The 21300-nt window shown below is 30.2% G+C and overlaps 1 protein-coding gene and 1 long non-coding RNA gene across 2 annotated transcripts; one reads left to right on the top strand and one right to left on the bottom strand.

Annotated features, from left to right (window-relative positions):
- Positions 1 to 2405: 2405 nt before the first annotated feature.
- Positions 2406 to 6873, bottom strand: LOC132050680 (aspartic proteinase Asp1-like). Its single transcript, XM_059442058.1, has 9 exons — positions 6526 to 6873; positions 5251 to 5368; positions 4923 to 5140; positions 4549 to 4782; positions 3920 to 4058; positions 3649 to 3843; positions 3487 to 3559; positions 2868 to 2964; positions 2406 to 2597 (listed from the first exon to the last, which is right to left on the bottom strand). Exons 1-8 carry the CDS (start codon positions 6696 to 6698, stop codon positions 2876 to 2878), a joined length of 1239 nt encoding a protein of 412 aa, XP_059298041.1. The 5' UTR covers positions 6699 to 6873; the 3' UTR covers positions 2406 to 2597; positions 2868 to 2875.
- Positions 6874 to 19942: 13069 nt separating this feature from the next.
- LOC132050681 (uncharacterized) lies at positions 19943 to 20630 on the top strand. Its single transcript, XR_009413498.1, has 2 exons — positions 19943 to 20127; positions 20185 to 20630. It is a non-coding gene; the product is annotated as an uncharacterized LOC132050681 (long non-coding RNA).
- The last annotated feature ends 670 nt before the right edge of the window (positions 20631 to 21300 follow it).

The raw sequence follows: 21300 nt of genomic DNA on the forward strand, positions 1-21300 counted from the left end.
GTTGCCAGGATTTTCATTTGAAAATCGTATCTTGAATTTGTGCACGTATACGTACTGAAGAGACGTAAAACGATTCAATATTATTCTGAAAATATCATATGAAGAATGATACTATAAGAATAACTTAGCAGAAAAAAGTATAAGAATAATTTCTGTTCTTAATCAACTTAAACAAGGGGCCTAATAAAAATATCATATGAAGCATGATACTGTAAGAAAATATCATTTATTTCAAGAGGCCTAATAAAAATGTTCACTATTTGAAGCCAAAGAATAAAGAACCTGAAGTAAATGCCAAAGCATTTTTTGTGCGGATTATCCTTCAAAAGGCACTGGTTTTTAATTTTTGCCCCTCAAATTGGTGGTCTTTAATTTTTATCCTTCGCCTAATATTCGTATTCTAGGTTCGAATTTCAATTTCGGTTAAAAAAAAAAAAAAAAAAAAAAAGGAGGAATTTCGCAAGGCAGAGTTTTGAATGCAAAACTTAGCTTAAGATAGAGTTTGAAACTCTGTCATGCAAAACTCTGCCTCAGGCATAACTTTGCTACGAAATTCGGCCTTGTGATTTTTTTTTTTGACTGAGCCGAAGTTCGAACCCCAAACCTCATGGTATTAGGCTGAGGACAAAAATTAAAAACCACCAATTTGAGGGCCAAAGTTTAAAGACCAGTGCCTTTGAAGGATAATCGCGCAAAAGATGAATTCGAGAGCCTGGAAGATTTATTACAGTTTCTGATCTCCTATGGCTCATTATAATTACGACCCAATAATGTTGTTATAAATGGAGTTTGATGGAAAAAGGTAAGAAGAAGAGAAAGTAAATGAATTAAACGGTTTTGGGTATGGTTAAACGGGTGGATTTTTAAAGAAATCGGATATTTAAAATTGGAGGCGGGTTATTTGATTATGAGCTTGCCACATGTGCCAAACTATAGTTGGAGGCGTATATTTGAACCGAAAGTATAACAACGGTATATTTGGACCCAAGGTATAACAAAGGGTATATTTGGCCCTTTTCCAATAGTACAGGGGTATATTTGGCCCTTTTCCGTCTTTAAAAATGTTGTAAATGTAAATGAATGTGCTATTTTTAAATTAAAGTAAAATAATGTTATCTATATATAATTAAAACAAAAAAGAAAAGACATGCCTTGTTGAAATCTCTTAATTTTAAAGTGATAATGTACTTTTTAGGAGTATGAAAGGTCAATCAACATTCAAAAGGATATTTTCCTTATCAACATTTCTATTTTGGTCTTTATTCTTTACAGTAACTAGTTTTTTGGCGTGCGCCTTGCAAGTGTACGTGTCTCTTTTTTTGCGCGGATTGTGCTTCATTTGGGGTGGTCTTTAATTTTTGTTTTTCAAATTAATGGTCTTTAAGTTTTGCCCTTCGCCTAATACCCCGAGGTTATGGGTTCGATCCCTAGCTGAGTAAAAAATAAATAAATAAATTCGCAAGGCAAAATTTTGCAAATCTGTCTATGCAAGGCCTTAAGGGAAAAAGCTAAAGACCATCAATTTGACGGACAAAAGTTAAAGACCACCAATTTGAGAGACAAAAATTAAAGATCACCCCCAGCGAAGGGCAATCCTGCAAATTACCGCACGTATCTCATGTCACTAATTACTAAACTGGTAACCTAATTTATAAATTTTAATCATGTATACATTCTAAAAAATATTTATTTGAGCCGGTAAAAAAAAAAATAGAGTACAAATAATTCAGCAGCTGTGCATGTCCATGAGTCTACAATAAATTATGTGAAGTAACATTTTTTTGACAAACTTTATTTCCTTTTTCTATAAATATTCATAAACTCATTGTCTGATATTGATGAGTCTACAATAAATTATGTGGAAGTAACATTTTTTGACAGACTTTATTTCGTTTTTCTATAACCATTTAGTAGCTGAAACTCATTGCCCGATTAATTTGAATTTGTGCCGCGTAAAGACCGTTACTAACAGAATTTTGACTTTATCACCTCTATTCTAACTCTTACGCACCCTATCAAATGTATCATTTTTAGATTCTTAAGTACTTGTAAAATACATGTTGGCAGATTCTTTTAGAATCACAGATGTATCAAATAGCTCATTTATTGGACAGTATTTCAATCTTATAATATTTATATCGAATGTATATTCATATTTGTGTACAAAAGTGGTATGGGAGTGAGTTTTGATTGAATGGTAAAGAGGTCGTTCAATTCTACATGAGCATTTTGATCTACCAACTGTTTACTCTGGGTCTTCCCGTTTTCACAATAGTAATAACAGATGGATGTTACACCATTCGTGCAGGTTGTTACTTTTGCGACAAGGAAAATTTCGCTATCTTAGGACAGTTAGAGTTACGAAAGTGACTTTAATATAGAAGACAGATTTGGGGATGAACTGAATACATACACTGGCTACTTTTATATATTCAGAGGGTGATTACAGTGAATTTTCTGTATTACCAATCAACTAAAAAAAAAAGTTCCACTCTACGATAGCAAACATTGGCATGCTTACAATACTGACATACTTTCTGCTTGCTTCTTTCTATTGATATATGTCAACAAAATCTTCACTGTAATCATGATATATGCTGTCAATACAAGAACAAAAATGGCTTCAGGTGAGGTCTGGCGGCAGCGGTAATATGGTAAGGGCTTTTTACACATTTGGCCGATCAGCCAAAAATAATTACAGCCGCTAGCCAACATACAAAAAATATACATTTATTTTATATTTGTATATTTTTTGTATATTTCGATCAATATACAAAAAAATATACATTTGCCGGCTGTTATTTTGGTGGGCAGCTATACCATGTAAATTTCCCTTATGAAAAGACGAGAGAAATGTATGGACCTACCAGGACGACTAAGGAAGCTTGTTGCAGTTGGCTGGAACCCATCCAATCTGTTGTTTCTCGTTGTCGTATATCACCATTTTGTCTATCATAGAAATATCTGCATACATAAATCCAGAGAAAACGGGAAAAAGTTATAATGTGGAAAAGAACTTTACTTCTTCCTCTATCCGAAAACTAATGCCCTCCTTAAAGAAAATGTAGGTCATGTGTACTCTTCTCCAAGTTCTAAATTGTTGTTAGAAGACAACCTCGTAAAGTGGGGGATATAAATGGAATTTTTACATTGTATATCCGCCCACCAAAAGAATAGCTAGCAAATGTATATTTTTTGTATATTTATAATTAATATACAAACCACCAAAAGAATAGCCAGCAAAATAATTTTTGTATATTTATAATCAATATACAAAAAATAAACGTATATTAAACACAATTAATGTATATTGGCTAGCAGTTGTAATTATTTTTGGCCGAGAGGCTAAATGTGTAAAAAGTCCGATAAAAATGGTAAGGTGCATCTTACTTCTCCAAAGAGGACATTATTTTCCAACATCTAGACGAGGAAAAAGTGACACTAACTTTGAACAGTATAAAAAGAAGATGCCTATTTCTCTAATACCTCCGATGATATTAACATTTCCTAATCCAACCTCCGAACCATTCAATATGCCTAAGCATACATTGCCGTGATCCTGAGAAGGGATAAGAATTATCAGTATCGCGATCTATACTTTTGAAGTGCAATATAAGCCTCAACGAGAGCAATTTAAAAGGTACTTACAGTATGAATAAGATAAGCCTCGGGTGTCAGTTGAAGCTGAATATTCTTAGCTTTTGTGAAACTAAGTGTTAATGGCTTGAAGTAGCTCTTGGCATCATTAAGGGATTTGAAAGGTTTGGAGCCTTTCCAACAGACGGGTAAGCTTTTGTCCTCCTTTGCATCAATCAGCTGCTTTGTATTTATGTTTTTCTTAATCTGAAAATCAGCAAATACCATGAGTTCTAAGACAAAGGCGATAAGCATTCAGGACGGAGATTTTTTCTGATCTTACCGAAGACAACAGAGTTTTGTATGCTCCGGAATTGAAGTAAGTGAAGGTACTTCCACTGTCAAAAATTACTGGTAGACCCTTTATTCCAGTTGCTTCCCCGCCGAAATGGAGATCTGCTGGTCCCAAAGAATAGTGTTTCCTGAAAATATCATAGTAATCCACAAAAGTTTATTCACATCTTTCGCGCAAAGTGAAAATTGCCAATACACAGTCACACCTCTTTATAACAACAGCGTTAATTCCTATATTTTTTACTGCTATAGCGACATGCTGTTATAGAGAACATATAGTACTCCCTCCTGATAAAAAAAGTGTCCACTTAGCCTTTTTTTCTTGAGTCAAAAAAAGTGTCCACTTATCAAATCAAGAAAGAATTAACATTGTTTTTCCAGATTTGCCCCTATTAAGTGTTATATGATCAAATCTCAATGCTTATTTAATTAGGGATAATTTAGTCAAATTACCTATTTTTGTCTAGGAGTTAGTATTTTCTTAAGGGGTGTGCAAATGACTAAGTGAACTCTTTTTTTGATCCGGAGGGAGTATAACATAACATGAAAGATCGGTTCTACAGAAAATATGGCAGTTATAGAGAGGTCTGTACAAAATCCACTACAGACAGAACATACTCTGAAGATGCACGCACGATAGGTGTCCAAACAATCCCCGAAGATGGGAGAACATCATCTCCAAGGAAAAGATAACCTCCACCTTGCCCGCTTAAACAATGACCTACTACATTCCGGATAAGACCCGAGCTACTCATCTGTGATACTATGCTTGATTTTCCATTTCCTAGACCAAGAATTCCATCCGTATAAGGTGCATGCGCAGAGGCTGGCACTTCTTGATCGTACCCACAACTACAGAAGGGGAATCAAAAGCTCATGAATCATAAGCATCACAACTTCGGTAAGCAAACAAAGTGGAAGAAATAGCGCATTTGTTTAGTTGGTTGACAATTTAAAGGTTAGTTTTAAGAATAACCTTATGAGTATCTTACCCAAACACTAGACCAGGAGCAACGGCGCTACCATTGGTGAATTTTACTGGAAATGTGTCTTTCACCAGCACTCCCATGGATGAACCATGATCCGCATACTCAACCTCATAGTCACACTGATCGTTAGGATTGTGACAGGGATGGTTAAGGGATGCACATATGGGATCCTTACACTTGACAATATTTTTGTTATTCGGTTTGTAAGGGCTGTGAGGAGCCTGCAACGTTGTGTACATATATGCTGAAATTAGTAAAGATATTTGTGACTACTTACGATGGTAACTTGAAAGAGCTAAGTTATAGAAGGAATAAAAGGAAGAGTACTAACCGGAGTGCATTTGCGGCAAGGTGCATCACATTGGAGCCAAGTGAGATCACTCCCTGTGTCTATGTCAAGAAAGTAAGGTTTGGGGAGTCGGCCAACATTGAGTGTCACCTGATAATACCTGCACGCCAAATGAATATCTGGGTTTAAGAGATAGAGAACGGGAAACAAGCAATATGCAAGTTAAAAGGAAAGATTCCGTTTTTTCCACTTTTCGGATGATAAATCTTTCTCAGAACATGGAATGTGAATCAAACCCATGTTCGAGTTGAAATTGATAATAAGTTCATAAAAGTTCATTCTGAAAGAAGTGATGATAAGTTCTAACCTTCAGGTCAATTGAAGTCTTAAGTACATAAACTAGGAAATCTAAGGGAAATGTACATGAAATTTTCAAGCGAAAAAATGCCGAAAAAAATGCAGGATGATTATCAAGTCAAAGAATATGATGAAAGAGCCTTCCATTATTCTAAGCTACCGAAGGAAAGCATAACACATCATAACAAAAGCATCACCATTAAAAAACCAACAGAGAAAAGTTGTGAAAAAGTATAGATAAAACTCCTTATATAATTTTCAGAATCAGAATCTATTTAGCTGTGGTTCCCTCTCAACCCTGTACTTTCAACACGAAACGTAAACTTATATATAAAATCCACTAAAATTGCAATTAAAAGGTTGAACCCATAAAGATTCAATCTCAAATCCGCCTCTAACCAGAATTGTGCCCTTATTGCTACACACCAATAACAAAACCAAGAATTAGTGAACTTTTTAATCATCAAATATAAAAAAATTGCATAGACTTATTGACCCAAGCAGATAATAGTTAGACAGATAGATACATGCATACAACATGAAAACTATAAAAATCACAGCATTAAAAGTAAGATCTAATTGGAAACAAAAGAAGTAGTGGATGATATATATGTATATATATACACCCTTTAGGATACATTCCCAAGATTAAGTCCGAGATTAAATTTATACTGTGTTTGGTTGACAATATGACATTATAAAATTATCTGTCAACCAAACACAGTATAAATTTAATCCCAAGTTTAATCCCGGATATACCACCTTATCCCATCCAACTTGGAATTATTTTATCTCACCTCTCATGTGAGATAACTTAGTCCCGTGATTATAATCCTAGGACTATAATCCCGAGATAATATATAGATATAGACATATGCATACAACATGAAAACTATGAAAATCACAACATTAAAAGTAAGATCTAATTGAAAAACAAAAAGTAGTGGATAATAATATTACCCTTTTGGATATACATTCCCAACAAGGGGAAAAACAAGTGATGAACCAAAACTTGACTGTTTCTTCCATGGTGAACGAGGCAAATTAAATGCAGAAAAACATTCTTGAAAGTACACAGATAGAAGCACAAAGTACAATACCCAAAATGGTAATACTTCCCATTTTCCTCTCATGATTGATTGATTTCTTGATTTTGGTGAACAACAAAAAGATCAAACAAAGTCTCCAAAAAAAAAAAAAAAGCTTGCTTTCTTGAAAGTAAGCAATAAACAAAGAAAAGTTTGATTTTGGGGTTAAACAAATTTTAAAGAAAAATGGGAGAGAAAAGTAGAAAGACTGAATATTATTGAGTTAATGTACTATACTTGTTTTAAGAGGAGCGTGGGGGGGGGGGGGGGGGGGGCAGGGGGTGTTGGAGTTGTTTGTTAGTTAAGATTCTTGGAAGTTTACTAGATGTGGGGTTCACAATTTTTGAGATTCTTGGAAGTTTACTGGATGTGGGATCCTTTGTTTATTCACTGCTTGTAAAAGTGTACACACGTTGCACGTTTAAGCTTGAGCATCAAGCCAAGACTAATTGAACTTGTTATAATATCAGTCAAGCTGAGCCGAACTCGAGTCTTTATTATTGGTCTCTAATTAAATTTGCGCTTGTACGCACATATCTCGAATTAATACTATTTTTATTAAAAAAAATTACATATATATTATTATTATTAAAAATTGTGTCAGAAATAGTCATAAATAAAAATTAAGAAAAATTAATTTTAGAGAATGATGAATGTTGAAAGCTATATATATATATATATATAACTCAATAAAGTAAGAAACTCTGGTTTACAAAAGTTCTTAAATGCCCTTATTATTTGGGCTTTTGTTTGGAAGGAATGGACATAGGTCTTCAGGCATCACACTATCTTATATATAAGATATATCAATCTTTTTAGGCTTTTTTGTGTTTACATTTTCATATTTCAATTCTTTAGTGAAATAAAGGCGTTCAAATCTTTTGGTGGTCAATATTTGTTAGCCACAAACCCCTAATTTAATCTCTGTTTACGAATACATACAATAATTTCTTGTCAGATAAATTTATCGACAATGGAACGATTAATGAAAATTTATCATTATTCCGTGTCATTGATTTCTTTAAAAGGAGTTTCAAGGAAAGAGAGTAGTGGATTGGAGTTATACTCAATAACCAATTAAACTTAGATTATGTAATTATATAAGTTAATTCTGATTTTACGCGGCACAATTATGTCATTGGATCATATCTCACCTAATATTTTTTATGAATGACGTTTTTGTACGTATGTTCCTACAAACCTTTGTGTCGTTCCATTATTTTGTCTTGACCAAAACAGTTGTTTTTGACTGACATTGGGATAAGAAATCACAAGATAAAGTAGAATGAAATTGAGAAAAAAGGAGTTTTCAACTTTTTTGAGTGTTTAGTGGATAGGCTCAAAAAAATAATACTTGGTTTATCTAAAGAACTTTTATAGTCCGAAAAAAAAATTTTTAAGCCAAAAAAATAAGTTGGACTACCTCAACTTATTTTTTTTTTAGAACAAAGTTTTGGTGGACAATCCCTAAGAATGAAATTGAGAAAAAAGGAGTAGTGGATGATACATACCCTTTAGGGTGGACAATCCCATCAAGGGGAAAAACTATAGCACCATAATATGACATTTTCTTCCATGGCAGAGCAAACGCCAAACAATAACCCTGAAATGCAACACTGATAGCACCCAAAATGGTACTTCCCATTTCCCTTTTATGATTGATTTAATTTTGGGGAACAGAAAAAGATCAAACAAGTTTTCAAAAATCAACAAAAAGAAGTTTGATTGTTAGCAAAATGAGAGGTGATTTATAGCCTGTTTGGCCAAGCTTATTTTCCCCCCAAAAGTACTTATTTTTTCAATAAGTGCTTATTTTAAAAAAAGTGAGATGTTTGGCCAAACTTTTGGGAGAAAATAAGTGTTTTTTTAGAGAGAAAGTGAGAAATAGTTTTTGGAAAATTTAAAAAAATTTTCTTTTTTCAAAAGACTTTTTTGAAAAGTACTTTTGAGAAAATCCACATAGAAACACTTTTTAAAAGTTTGGCCAAACACTAATTGCTGTTCAAAAGTACCTTTTAAATTAATCGGAAAAGGCTCAAATATGCCATCAGACTATCAAAAATGGCTCATTTATGCCACTCGTCAATAGTTTGGCCCATTTATGCTATCGAACGATCGGAAATGGCTCATATATGCCACTCATCAATAGTTTGGCTCATTTATGCCATCGCCCGTTACCAAAATGACTCACCCATGGCATTTTTCATTAACGTCGGTTTTACAATACCAGATATGACATGTGGCCTCCAACTAGATTATGGTTGTATATGGGTAGGGTGTATGGGTCGGATTTTTTATTAATTTGGGATTTAAAATTGGATAGTTTAATTAAACGACGTAGACCTCTAATTAGAGGCCACGCGTCATATCTGGTATTATAAAACCAGCCTTAATGAAAAATGACATGGGTGAGTCATTTTGGTAACGGGCGATGACATAAATGAGCCAAACTACTGATGAGTGGCATAAATAAGTCATTTTTGATAGTTCGATGGCATAAATGAGCCAAACAATTGATGAGTGGCATAAATGAGCCATTTTCAATAGTTCGATAGCATATTTGAGCCTTTTCCATAAATTAATTGGCCAAACACAAACTGTTTTTAGCCAAAAGTACTTTTTTAAAAAGTACTTTTTAAAATAAGTTGCTTTTAGAAGCTTGGCCAAACAGACTATTAGTGAAACTAACTTGGAACAAGTCGTATATATCTTCTTCTTTTTTTTAATTTTTTTTTTTTGTTGCTGCTTCTGCTAGCTTGCTGCAGTTAATTTTTCTTTTCATTTTCTTTATTTTGGTTAAAATTATTTACCTTTTTAATCCTTTCATAACATATGAATTCCAACCATCAATTTTTACGTAGGTTGAGACTATCTTGGAAGTTTTTTTGTAGTTGTTGGCTTGTTGTAGTTAATTTTTTTCCTTTTCTTTATTTTGGTTAAACTTGTTTGCCTTTTTATTTTTTCATAGCAAATGAATCTCAGACACTAAAAATTAACTATATTTTGGAATGTTCCTCCTAACTTTATTTTAGAATGTCTAAACAATGATCTTTTAGAGGTAATTTCGTTTAGAACTATTTCAGCACTGTAAAGACTATTTACTTTCTGTTATATACTTTGTAAAATTCCTTCATTTCAGAAAAAAAAAATATCAGCCATCTATTTTTACCTTGGTTGAGATTCCTGGAAGTTTTTTTGTCATTGCTGACTTGCTGCAGTAAATTTTTCTTTTCCTTTTCTTTATTTTGGTTAAAATTATTTACCTTTTTAATCCTTTAATAGCAAATGAATCCCAACCATCAATTTTCACCTAGGTTGGGATTCTTGAAAGTTTTTTTGTAGTTGCTGGCTTGCTGCAATTTTTTTTTCTTTTCTTTTCTTTATTTTGGTTAAAATTATTTTCCTTTTTAATCCTTTCATAGCAAATGAATCCTAGCCATCAATTTTTTGACCTATGGCAAGAAACAAACACTATATTGACATCTACTGGACCCTAGTCTACTGGAGGGAATTCGTTCCCTAAATTAAAAGTATAAAATATAAGTTTCTGAAAATGATAATGTTGATCATAAATCTTTAACTAAATAAAGCAAGTAATCCTACCCGACCTCAATTCTTAAATGCATTATTATTTAGACTTTCATTAGGAACTATACCGTTCCCATAATGAAGATACATTATATTAATCTTGGGCTACAATCATACCGATGGCTTTGTCCAATTTCCATCTTAGATTGTGAACATAAATTTTATACTTATAAGAACGAGCGATTTAATCTTCCGTGTATAAGCTAAACTCTATACACTAAATCATTTACTATATAAGTAAAGGACACACATACTAGTACATAATCTATTTAATTTTTTATTAAACAATGAATAAATAATTGTTCTATAATAATTACTATATCCAAACACATGGTTAATAGTATATATCCCAACAAGGGGAAGAGCAAACTTAATCAATCTCATGAAGAAATACACATGTGGATGATCACTCTTATTGTTTTTAGCAAAATAGTTAGGAACAATACCAATCGGTTACATACGACTACAATAGGAACAAACAATTTTTTTTATAACTATACAAGTTTTAAAAAATATTACTAGTTTTAGTAACATTATCAAGATAACAAACATTAAATAAACTATGTGCATTTGTAGTTCCATTAAGATAGGGATAATGAATAATCATCCATAAATTATACTCCACATATACTAAAACTGATTGTAGAATATAATTCAACATCCATGTTACAGAATTTACAATCAGTTTTAATTTTATAATCCATATTGAGAGTTAGATTATAGTTCAATTTGAACATTCATTCTAACTCAAAAGTTACACGAATGATGTTTCTTATTGAGGTTGAGCTCGAGCTCTAAATTTGAAGTTAAATCTTTGAGCATGTCTTTGTCTAATCTTTTTTTTTTTATTGTCACTCATTAGTGGTTGATTTTTTTTTTTCAAAAAAAATTATATTAACTATTCTCTGGATAAAAAAAATAATTTAAAAGAATAAGAGCTCGCACGTCTTATTCATTGTAATTTTCTCTACTCGCACTACAACATAAGGCATATATAGCTACGAAAGTTTAGCCATGAATTCAAAAATCGTGGCTAATACCTAGTAATAGCCACAAAAAATTAAATTCCATGGCTAGTTACAAATTTGTAAAATTTCTTAGCCACGAAAATCAAATTGACAAAGCTAATTACTCTTTTTTGTTATAATTGCTAACAATCGTGGCAATAATTACCTAAATTGCTACAACATTATTGCTACAATAAAGTTTTGTAGCTGAATCATAAGTTTTTGCCACGCAATAGAAGTTAGTGTAGCAATAGTAACCTTTTAGCCACAATAAATTATTTGAAACTATCTGTCGTAGCAAAATAAATATTTTTGCTTCAAGTTATAAACAAGTGTGACAATAGTTAAATTTTATAGCTACGAAGTTTTTGCTATAATAAAATTTCGTAGCTAATCATTGGTTTTTTGCCACAAGTTGAAATTTATTGTAGCAATAGTAACCTTTTAGCCACAAAAAGTTATTTTAAACAAACTATTGTAGCTAAATAAATATTTTTGCTTCGAGTACTAACATCCGTGGCAATAGTCTACTAATAGCTACAATACTTTGTCATCAAGAAATTATATAACCACAGGGTCATTGTTGTGCTAAAATTTCCGTAGCTAATCCTTATTTTTTTACTACGAGTTAAAATTTACTGTAACAATAATAATCTTTTAGCCGCATTAAAATATCTAAAACAAAATCTTGTGGCTAAAAATATTTTTTCTTCAAATTATACTTGAGAATGAAAGTGAAAAATGGTCTGCGTAATAATTACAATTAATTGTCATGACAAAATGAATAACTACAAATTTAGAGTTTCGATGATAATAAAATATCATAGTTAACCACAAATTTTAAAATAAGGGAATCAACAATATCATAGAGGACGAAAAAAGCTACAAAGGAATTCATATTTTAGAATAATATTTTAAAATAATACGGTTGATATCCAAGAAATAGTAAAACAAATTATATTATAAGTCTTATTAAATAAATAGTAGTTGTTAGTCCAACTATAATTTTGAAAATCAATAAATTATATCTAATTGTAACAATAATGGTTTACCAATTACACTATAATGGTCATGCACTAGCTTATTAATTATCATAAATTAAATTATACAGTGAATCTAACAAATGAAAATTTAATATGATTTATGTAATGAATAATTTTGTATTTCTTGTGACTCTTATTTGATAGTTTATAACGCATTTTTAATATTATCAAGATTTATTTACAAAAAAAGTAAATAATTTACTATGGTTAATATATGAGTGTATAAAAAAAGTAACTAGTATATCATAATTCATATTAAATAAAGTAATGATTGTAAGTTTCAATTACAAATTAGATAAACTTGGAGTTATATTTAATTAAATTTGAATCTCAAAGTATAAAACAGACTTAACTATTTGCATGTATTTATCTACATTGATCGGTAATATATTCATTTTAAATTAGTATAAAAGTTATTCATGCTATGATCTAATGCTATTTCAATAATTATCATAAATATAACTAAACACTATAAATTAAGAATTTAATAGAATTAAAATAGGGGAGTATATAACAAAAGCAACTGTTTCATAGAGGATAAAAATAGCTATAAAGGAATTCAAATTTTAGAATAATATATATGTCATATATATAGTTGAGTTTTCCATTTACTTAGAGTAAAGTCTATAATATTTATCATTATTTTCACTAGGTAATTTTCTTTGTCATATATGATAGTTTCATTATAGAATTTGTATATAAAGAAGTAAACAAAAGCTTAAAATATATATATATATATATATAATATGTAAAGAAAACATTAATTAATAATTTAATATGGTTGATATCAAAGTCTAGAGGAAAACTAATTGTATTATATAATTCTTATTAAATAAGTATCAGATGTAAGTTTCAATTAAATTTTTATAATGTTAAGAAAATTATACAGTCAAATCTTTATATAATTGTCATTCGTTACCACAATATTTCACTATAACTACTTTTGATTTTCTAAGAATAGATTTTTTTCATGTTATATTTTACTTCTCTATAACAACATTCTACCTATATGAGAGACATTCATTATAGCGAGACAGTCTTTGTAAAATCATCTCTCTATAATAGTCATACTCAAATATTGCGTAATAATATTTTGTAAGAAATATATTATGTGTAAAAATAACATATTTAAATATTCATGATAATCATCATTGATGTCATGCACATAGTAAATTTCAAGTATGAATATCTAAAAGGAAAAAAATTATATTTCTCACAGTAATCTGGTTTAGTCTTACAAAATTTTAAAATCACTTCAAGTGTTAGATTATCACTAAGAGACTGAAATTTAAGAAACAACCTACAATTGTAGAATTCTTATTAATTTTCATACATTAAATTATAAACTGAATCTAACAAATGAAAATTTGATATTTTATAACACTTTTGTGATATTAGTAGGATTTATTTCAAAACAGTAAATAATTTAATATGATTAATTTATGAATTTATAAGAAAACTAACTAGTATATCAGAATTCATATTAAATAATTCTTTTTAAGTTTCAAATACAATTTAGATACACTTGTAATTATTTTTAATTAAATTTGAATATCGGACTATAAACAATTTTAAAGGAATACATATATTAGAATAATATTTATTCCATATGAATAGTTGACTCTTTCCGTTTACTTAAAGTAAAGTATATATTCATAATTAGGAGTAATTTGCATTAGGTAATTTTCTTTATTACCTACTTCCGTTACTTTGCAATAAGAAAGGTAAAGGAAACACAAATTAAAGCCCAATTTCTCAAACCTAAATCCCCCCAGCCGCATACCCTTCCCCACTTTCTCATACCCTTCTTCAACAATTGGTTTCTCTTTTCACTTGATAAAAGCAATTTCTCATACCCTTCTTCAACAATTGGTTTCTCTTTTCACTTGATAAAAGCAAATCAATTGAAGCCCTAGATCCCCCAACGGCCACTAGTTCGTGAGAATTTATGGGTTTAAGTCCCGAAAAGTGAACAATGAAAAAAAAATAAAAAGAAAGCAAGAGAGAATCCATCGCTTTTATATTCAAAGTATGCTTATATCTTTATATTTTAAGATTTTTGAATCTTGGCTCACACCTATTTGACTCAAGTTTTTGAGTTCAGTCTTATTCCAACAATTTTATTAATATCGTGCCTTATTTTTTATTAGTAGTGAGTGAGATTTTGAAGATTTTAAAGTTGTAATAATACTAGCAGGAGCCATAGTTCGTCGATTGCAACAACAAAGCGACTATACAATATTGGGGAGAAGATCTTTTTAAGAAGTTAAAAAGTCTACAGGTTTGTATACATTTTTTTTTTTTGCTTTGCATTTTTTCTTTTTTTTTACTCCGTTAAATTTTTTGGTAATCGAATTATCTAAGACTTTCTTTTTTCGCTTGAATTTCTATGTACACACACATATACTTAATTGTTTCTGCTTCTGAGTGCTAAAATAATTTATCATTATTAATGATTTGTGGAATGAGAGCATATAAGTGACAAACTAAGACAAGATATTGATCAAGCTAAGGTGCAGTTGAAGACCGTGGAAGGAGAGAAAGAGGAAGACTATGCAGCTTTGGACTCAAACAAGATGGTGTCACAAAAATTGTGTATTATGACTATGTTGAAATAGAAAAATACAATTATTAGTTAACTTCTTTTTCTTTTTTTTTTTGGATCAAGTACAATTATCTGTAACTTGACAGTGTTTTGGAAATTAAAAAAAATGAATTCTTTTATAAAATTCTTGTTACTAACAATGATTGTGGAAAATTCTTTAATTTGTAGTAATAATGGAATTGTAGAGTGTGTAGATAAATTTATAATTGCCCTATAAAATTTTGCCTTCCGTAGCAAATGAAGAAACGTTTTGGCCATAATTTTATATATTTCATGGCTAAAGGTATATATTTTTAGCTACAATATAAAAAAGTTTGTGGCAAATAATTCAAATCATAGCTATGAATTTCTTGATTCGTAACTAAATATGGATACTATTGCCACGAGACTAGAATGTAAAATAGCCACAAATTTTGAGTATGCGTGGCAAATAAATTAAATATTTTGCTACAACACAATACCTTGTGGCTACAATATGAAGATAGCTACAAATTTTATTTGTCGTGGCAAAATAATAAAATCATTTGCTATAAGTATATTTTTCGTGGCAAAAGTTTTTTACCATTAGAGCTACAACACAAAAAAATCTGTAGCAATAAGTATTGGTCCTTAGCCACGGACCATGTAAAGTTTGTAGCTAACTTTTAGCTACGCTACATTTTACTACGAATGCTACGAAACAAAAAGTTGTGGCTAAAGTGTTTAGCCACGAAAATTTTCATAATTAGCTACAACGTACTTCGTAGCTATAGATACACAATGTTATAGTGTCGACTTTATCAACTTCTGAATGTGGGAGGATTTTATACATAATTGATGTTAATTTTTTTGAAATGTTTATCACTGTCCAACAAAAATTAAGGGCTTGCTTTGTTGGGCTATATGAGGAATTAGTTATTATATAAATTGAACATTATATCATACATTGTTTGTTGGCTAGGGTAAAAACTTATCCACACCAAGTGTATACACCGACATAGTTAAGTTAAGCATAAAAGACAAACTAAAATTTAGAAAGATTTCCTGCCAAAAAAATAATAATTTAGACAAACTTCTTCTTTCTTAAATTTCCTGAATGTCTTCTTCTTTCATTATTTTTCTGCACTTCTTCTTTATGGCTGTGACTTAATTCTCAAGTTCTGCGTCTTTTAGAACTTACTTCATTTTAAGTGCTTTTCTTATAAGGTTGAAATGGTTATATTTTTTTCTTCACCCTTGTTTGCAGTGACGGATCCAGGATTTTTACTGAGGGGATTCAAAAAATAGAAATGCAGTGACTGAAATTTGAACTTGGTACATCAAGATGAATTTTCAAACCTCTAAGCCACTAAACCAACCTCTACTCTTGTGTTCAGGGTATTCAAAATCCATATATGTACATAAAAAAAAATAAAAAATACTTTATATTTAAAGATAGTTACAAATGGTAGAAGGATTCTCGGGTGAAAAGGGTCACCTATGACGTTACTGTTTAGAGTTGAGATTTGTAAAATGGCTAAGTTATTTAATTATATTGTAGTTAACTATGCTTAAGTATTAATAATTGTAGTTAAAGTAAGTGACATATGTCATTTATTTATTAATTGGGTGTAAACATCGATGTACCGGTAAAAATTTTACAATTATTTTATACGTTGTCCGGTTACTAATTTAATTTTTCTCATAAACTAATACTTGAACAACTTATATGAAAATGTATTATCATTTCATGCGAGGTAGAGTACAACAACAATATACCCAGTGTTACAAGTGAGGTCTAGAGAGGATAGAGTGTATGCAGACCTTATCCCTACCTTAAGAGTTAGAGAGGTTGTTTCTGATAGACCCTCAGCTCAAAGAAAAGCAAACCAAAGCAGTCTGGAAAAGAAATAACAAAAGTAATGGCAAAATACTATGTAAAGCATGACACAAAAGTCTGAAAAAGGAGCAATAATGTAATTACCACAAAATCACATGATAATCGAAGTATAAGCAACAACATATAATAACAGATTTCAAAGGATAAGAAACTACAAGAGTAATACTACGACTACAAGTATGAAAGAATAAGCGTGACAATGCTCAACTACTTACTAACCTTCTACCCTAATTCGTGTCACCATAACCTCCTATCTAAGGCCATGTCATCTGCGAACCGAAATTGCGCCATGTCCTGTCTAATCACCTCTTCCCAATACATCCTTGGCCTACCTCTACTTCTCCTGAAATCATCCACAATCAACATCTCACACCTCTGCACTGAAACATCCGTGCATCTCCTTTTCACATACCCGAACCATCTCAACTTCACTTCCCTCATCTTGCCCGCCACCGAGACTACCCCACCTTGTCCCGAATATTTTCCCGCGAGGTGAAGTATGGAGTAATAATTTGGAAATTAGCAACATATGGATTAAACCATACTAGACGGGATTTAAACTAAAACCATATTATACAGGATTTAAACTAAGTAATAAAACTATTGTAAAATTCAAGTTCCAGGGGTGAGGCCAGTAAAGCCATTACTTTATGCCCCCAAATATTTCAGGCCCCAAGATGAAGGATGGATTTTATGTTTTTTTAAAAAAAATAAATAAAAAAATATTAGACAATGTTGAAGTTTGTGAAAAGAAGAACAAAATTTATATAATAAAGGAAAGAAAGTAAAAAAAAAAAAAAAAAACCATCTACCTTTTTAGAGAAATATTTTTAGAACTTTGAACTAAATAAATAAAGTTTTTACAACAACATCAAAGATAGTATATTTAAAACACATGGCTAACATCTTATTAACTAGAATCAATCCTCACTATTATAAATATTAAAGTTACCGTGTAAAGTAAAATGCAACAAATATGAAAAAATATAAAGACAACACTAAATTTTCTTATATCTGTGTATACACTTAAGGCCTAGCATTAAAATCTGGCTTTATGCCACTAATTTTATTAAGACGCCCTTGAATTCAATCCATATTGTGAACCAAGTATGTAAACTCTAAAACACAAATAATATAAATAGTACAGTAAAACAATAAATTGCGATGTGTCTTTTCTCCTCAACTACTAGAAAACTAGTGGCTGGAAAATAAAAAGCATTAGCGGGAATCTTTTGTAATTTTGACAAAAAGAGAATAATATAATTTTTATAATCAACAACCCCAAATATCCATAGATGTTTCTGAAATTTCATACCTATTTAGCTACTCCATAAATATCCATCGATACAAAATACCCTGATTTTGTTCTTCATTAATCTGAGTAATTAATTCAAGTTCAGTGAGCTTCATCATCTACATGTACATACTACTAATTAAGGTTCATTTTAGGCTGACTGAACTATATAGTTGTGAAAAGGAAGTGTCAATAAAGTGCATATTCCGTGTGTATGTTTGTGTTCATGAAGTTGCAATGTCACCAAAACTCCTAGATTCACGACACGCAATTGACGGATCGATTATGTTTTTTGTGGATCTGATCTTTTATGTTATGTTATATCATTAGTTCTCTATAACAATATTATAACAGTCAAAGAAATATCGAAACAAACATTGTTATAGAGATATGTAAATATAGCAGTCATACTTAGATTTTCAAAACATAATTAATAAAATTAATTTAGTAAAATAAGTTGCGTTTAAATACTTACTTGGGTGTATTGTTTTACTATTTATATTTTTGTGGTTTGGAATGTACTTGGTATGAAGAAAAATAAATATTACTACCATTTAGAAGAGGGAGTTTGGGGCACTTTGGTCGTCCTCCTTTCGTCGTCCGTTGCTTAATTTAAAAAAAAATATTGTGGGCCCACATATTAATACACAAACCAACCAATATTTAAAAAAAAAAAAAAAAGTGAATCTCATGTTAAAAAAAAAACAATGTCAAAAAAAAAACGTGCAGACTTTGTATTCATAGCAAACACTAATATAATAAAGTTTTAGATACAGAGCACAAACTACAATATTATATTAATCGTGTTTTGAATATTAAAAAAAAAGAAGTAAAAAAAGTGAAATCCACCATCTCCAAACTCACGGGGAAAAAAAAGTGAGCCCATATTAACAAAATCAAGCAATATAAAAAAAAAAGTAAATCTCATATTAAAAAAACAAACAATGTCAAAAAAAAAAAGTGCAGACTTTGTATTCGTAACAAACATTAATATAATAAAGTTTTAGATACGGAGCACAAACTACAATGTTAATTGTGGGCCCACATATTAAACACAAACCAACCAATATTAAAAAAAAAAAAAAAAGTAAAAAAAGTGGAACCCACCATCTCTAAACTCACGGGAAAAAAAAAGTGGATCCCATATTAACAAAATCAAGCAATATAAAAAAAAGTGAACCCCATATTAAAAAAATAAACAATGTCAAAAAAAAAACGTGCAGACTTTGTATTCGTAGCAAATACTAATATAATAAAGTTTTAGATACGGAGCACAAATACAATATTATATTAATTGTGTTTTGAACATTAAAAAAAAAAAGTAAAAAAAGTGGAACCCACGATCTCCAAACTCAAGGAGAAAAAAAAGTGAACCCCATATTAACAAAATCAAGCAATATAAAAAAAAGTGAATCCCATATTAAAAAACAAACAATGTCAAAAAAAAACGTGCAGACTTTGTATTCGTGGCAAACACTAATATAATAAAGTTTTAGATACGGAGAACAAACTACAATGTCATATTAATTGTGTTTTGAATATTAAAAAAAAAAGTAAAAAAAGTGAAACCCGCCATCTCCAAATTCACAGGAAACAAAAAAGTGGGCCCCATATTAACAAAATCAAGTAATATAATTAATACACAAACCAACCAATATTAAAAAAAAAAAAGTGAATCCCATATTAAAAAAACAAACAATGTCAAAAAAAAACGTGCAGACTTTGTATTCGTAGCAAACACTAATATAATAAAGTTTTAGATACGGAGCACAAACTACAATTTTATATTAATCGTGTTTTGAATATTAAAAAAAAAAAGTAAAAAAAGTAGAACCCGCCATCTCCAAACTCACGGGGAAAAAAAAATGGGCCCCATATTAACAAAATCAAGCAATATAAAAAAAAAGTAAATCTCATATTAAAAAAACAAACAATGTCAAAAAAAATGTGCAGACTTTGTATTCGTAGCAAACACTAATATAATAAAGTTTTAGATACGGAGCACAAACTACAGTGTTAATTGTGGGCCTACATATTAAACACAAACCAACCAATATTAAAAAAAAAAAAAAAAGTGTAGTCCCCATATTAAACACAAACCAACCAATATCCAAAAAAAAAAAAAAGTAAAAAAAGTAGAACCCACCATCTCCAAACTCACGGGAAAAAAAAAGTGGACCCCATATTAACAAAATCAAGCAATATAAAAAAAAGTGAACCCCATATTAAAAAAATAAACAATGTCAAAAAAAAACGTGCAGCTTTTGTATTCGTAGCAAACACTAATATAATAAAGTTTTAGATACGGAGCACAAATACAATGTTATATTAATCGTGTTTTGAACATTAAAAAAAAGAAGTAAAAAAAGTGGAACCCATTATCTCCAAAATCACGGGGAAAAAAAAGTGGACCCCATATTAACAAAATCAAGCAATATAAAAAAAAGTGAATCCCATATTAAAAAAATAAACAATGTCAAAAAGAAAATGTGCAGACTTTGTATTCGTAGCAAATACTAATATAATAAAGTTTTAGATACGGAGCACAAACTATAATGTTATATTAATCGTATTTTGAACATAGTGTGTGTGTGTATATATATTATATGCATAAAAATAGTTCAAACTAATAACGTCTAAAAGGGTGGGCCCCATACTAAACAACACCAAGCAATATAAAAAATGGACCCCAGATTAATAAAATCATGCAATATCAAAAAAAAAAAAAAGTGAACGCCATATTAAAAAAAAAATAATGTAAAAAAAAAAAAAAGATTTTGTATTCGTAGTAAACACTAATTTCCAAAGTATCTCATTAAGTCAATAATGATGGATTCATTGCCACGTGCGTATCAATCCATTAGTGAGAGCAAATGAAACTGTTTTTCTTCAAAAAGTTAAGTAGTCAAACCATACAGTTTTCTTTCTTTTTTATATTAGCTTGAGATCTAATCTAAATATTAAGTTTATTTGTATTTGCTTTATTCCGCCATGTCATTTATTTGTTATGTTCACTAAAATAAATATACTTAAAATATTTATATTTTAAAATAAGATAGAATAATGTGAAAAGAGATTAATGTCGTAAAAAAAATATATCAAATAGAGATCAAATAATGAATAAGGTAAATTAGTTAAATTATAATTCTAATCGATGTTTTCTTCAAAAATCATGCAAAAGACAACATGACAAGTAAAATGAGCTAAACCGAAAATATTTACCAAAAATTAAAAAATAGTATTTCATCGTTT

Source organism: Lycium ferocissimum, chromosome 3, assembly GCF_029784015.1.
Source record: "Lycium ferocissimum isolate CSIRO_LF1 chromosome 3, AGI_CSIRO_Lferr_CH_V1, whole genome shotgun sequence".
Taxonomy (NCBI): Eukaryota; Viridiplantae; Streptophyta; class Magnoliopsida; order Solanales; family Solanaceae; genus Lycium; species Lycium ferocissimum.

Coding starts and splice junctions, on each gene's coding strand:
- LOC132050680 (XM_059442058.1), bottom strand. CDS start 6,698: ATGAGAGGAAAATGGGAAGTATTACCATTTTGGGTATTGTACTTTGTG. Junction 5,369..6,525: donor GGGAATGTATATCCAAAAGG/GTAATATTATTA, acceptor TTTGGCGTGCAG/GTATTATCAGGTGACACTCA. Junction 5,141..5,250: donor CTTGCCGCAAATGCACTCCG/GTTAGTACTCTT, acceptor ACAACGTTGCAG/GCTCCTCACAGCCCTTACAA.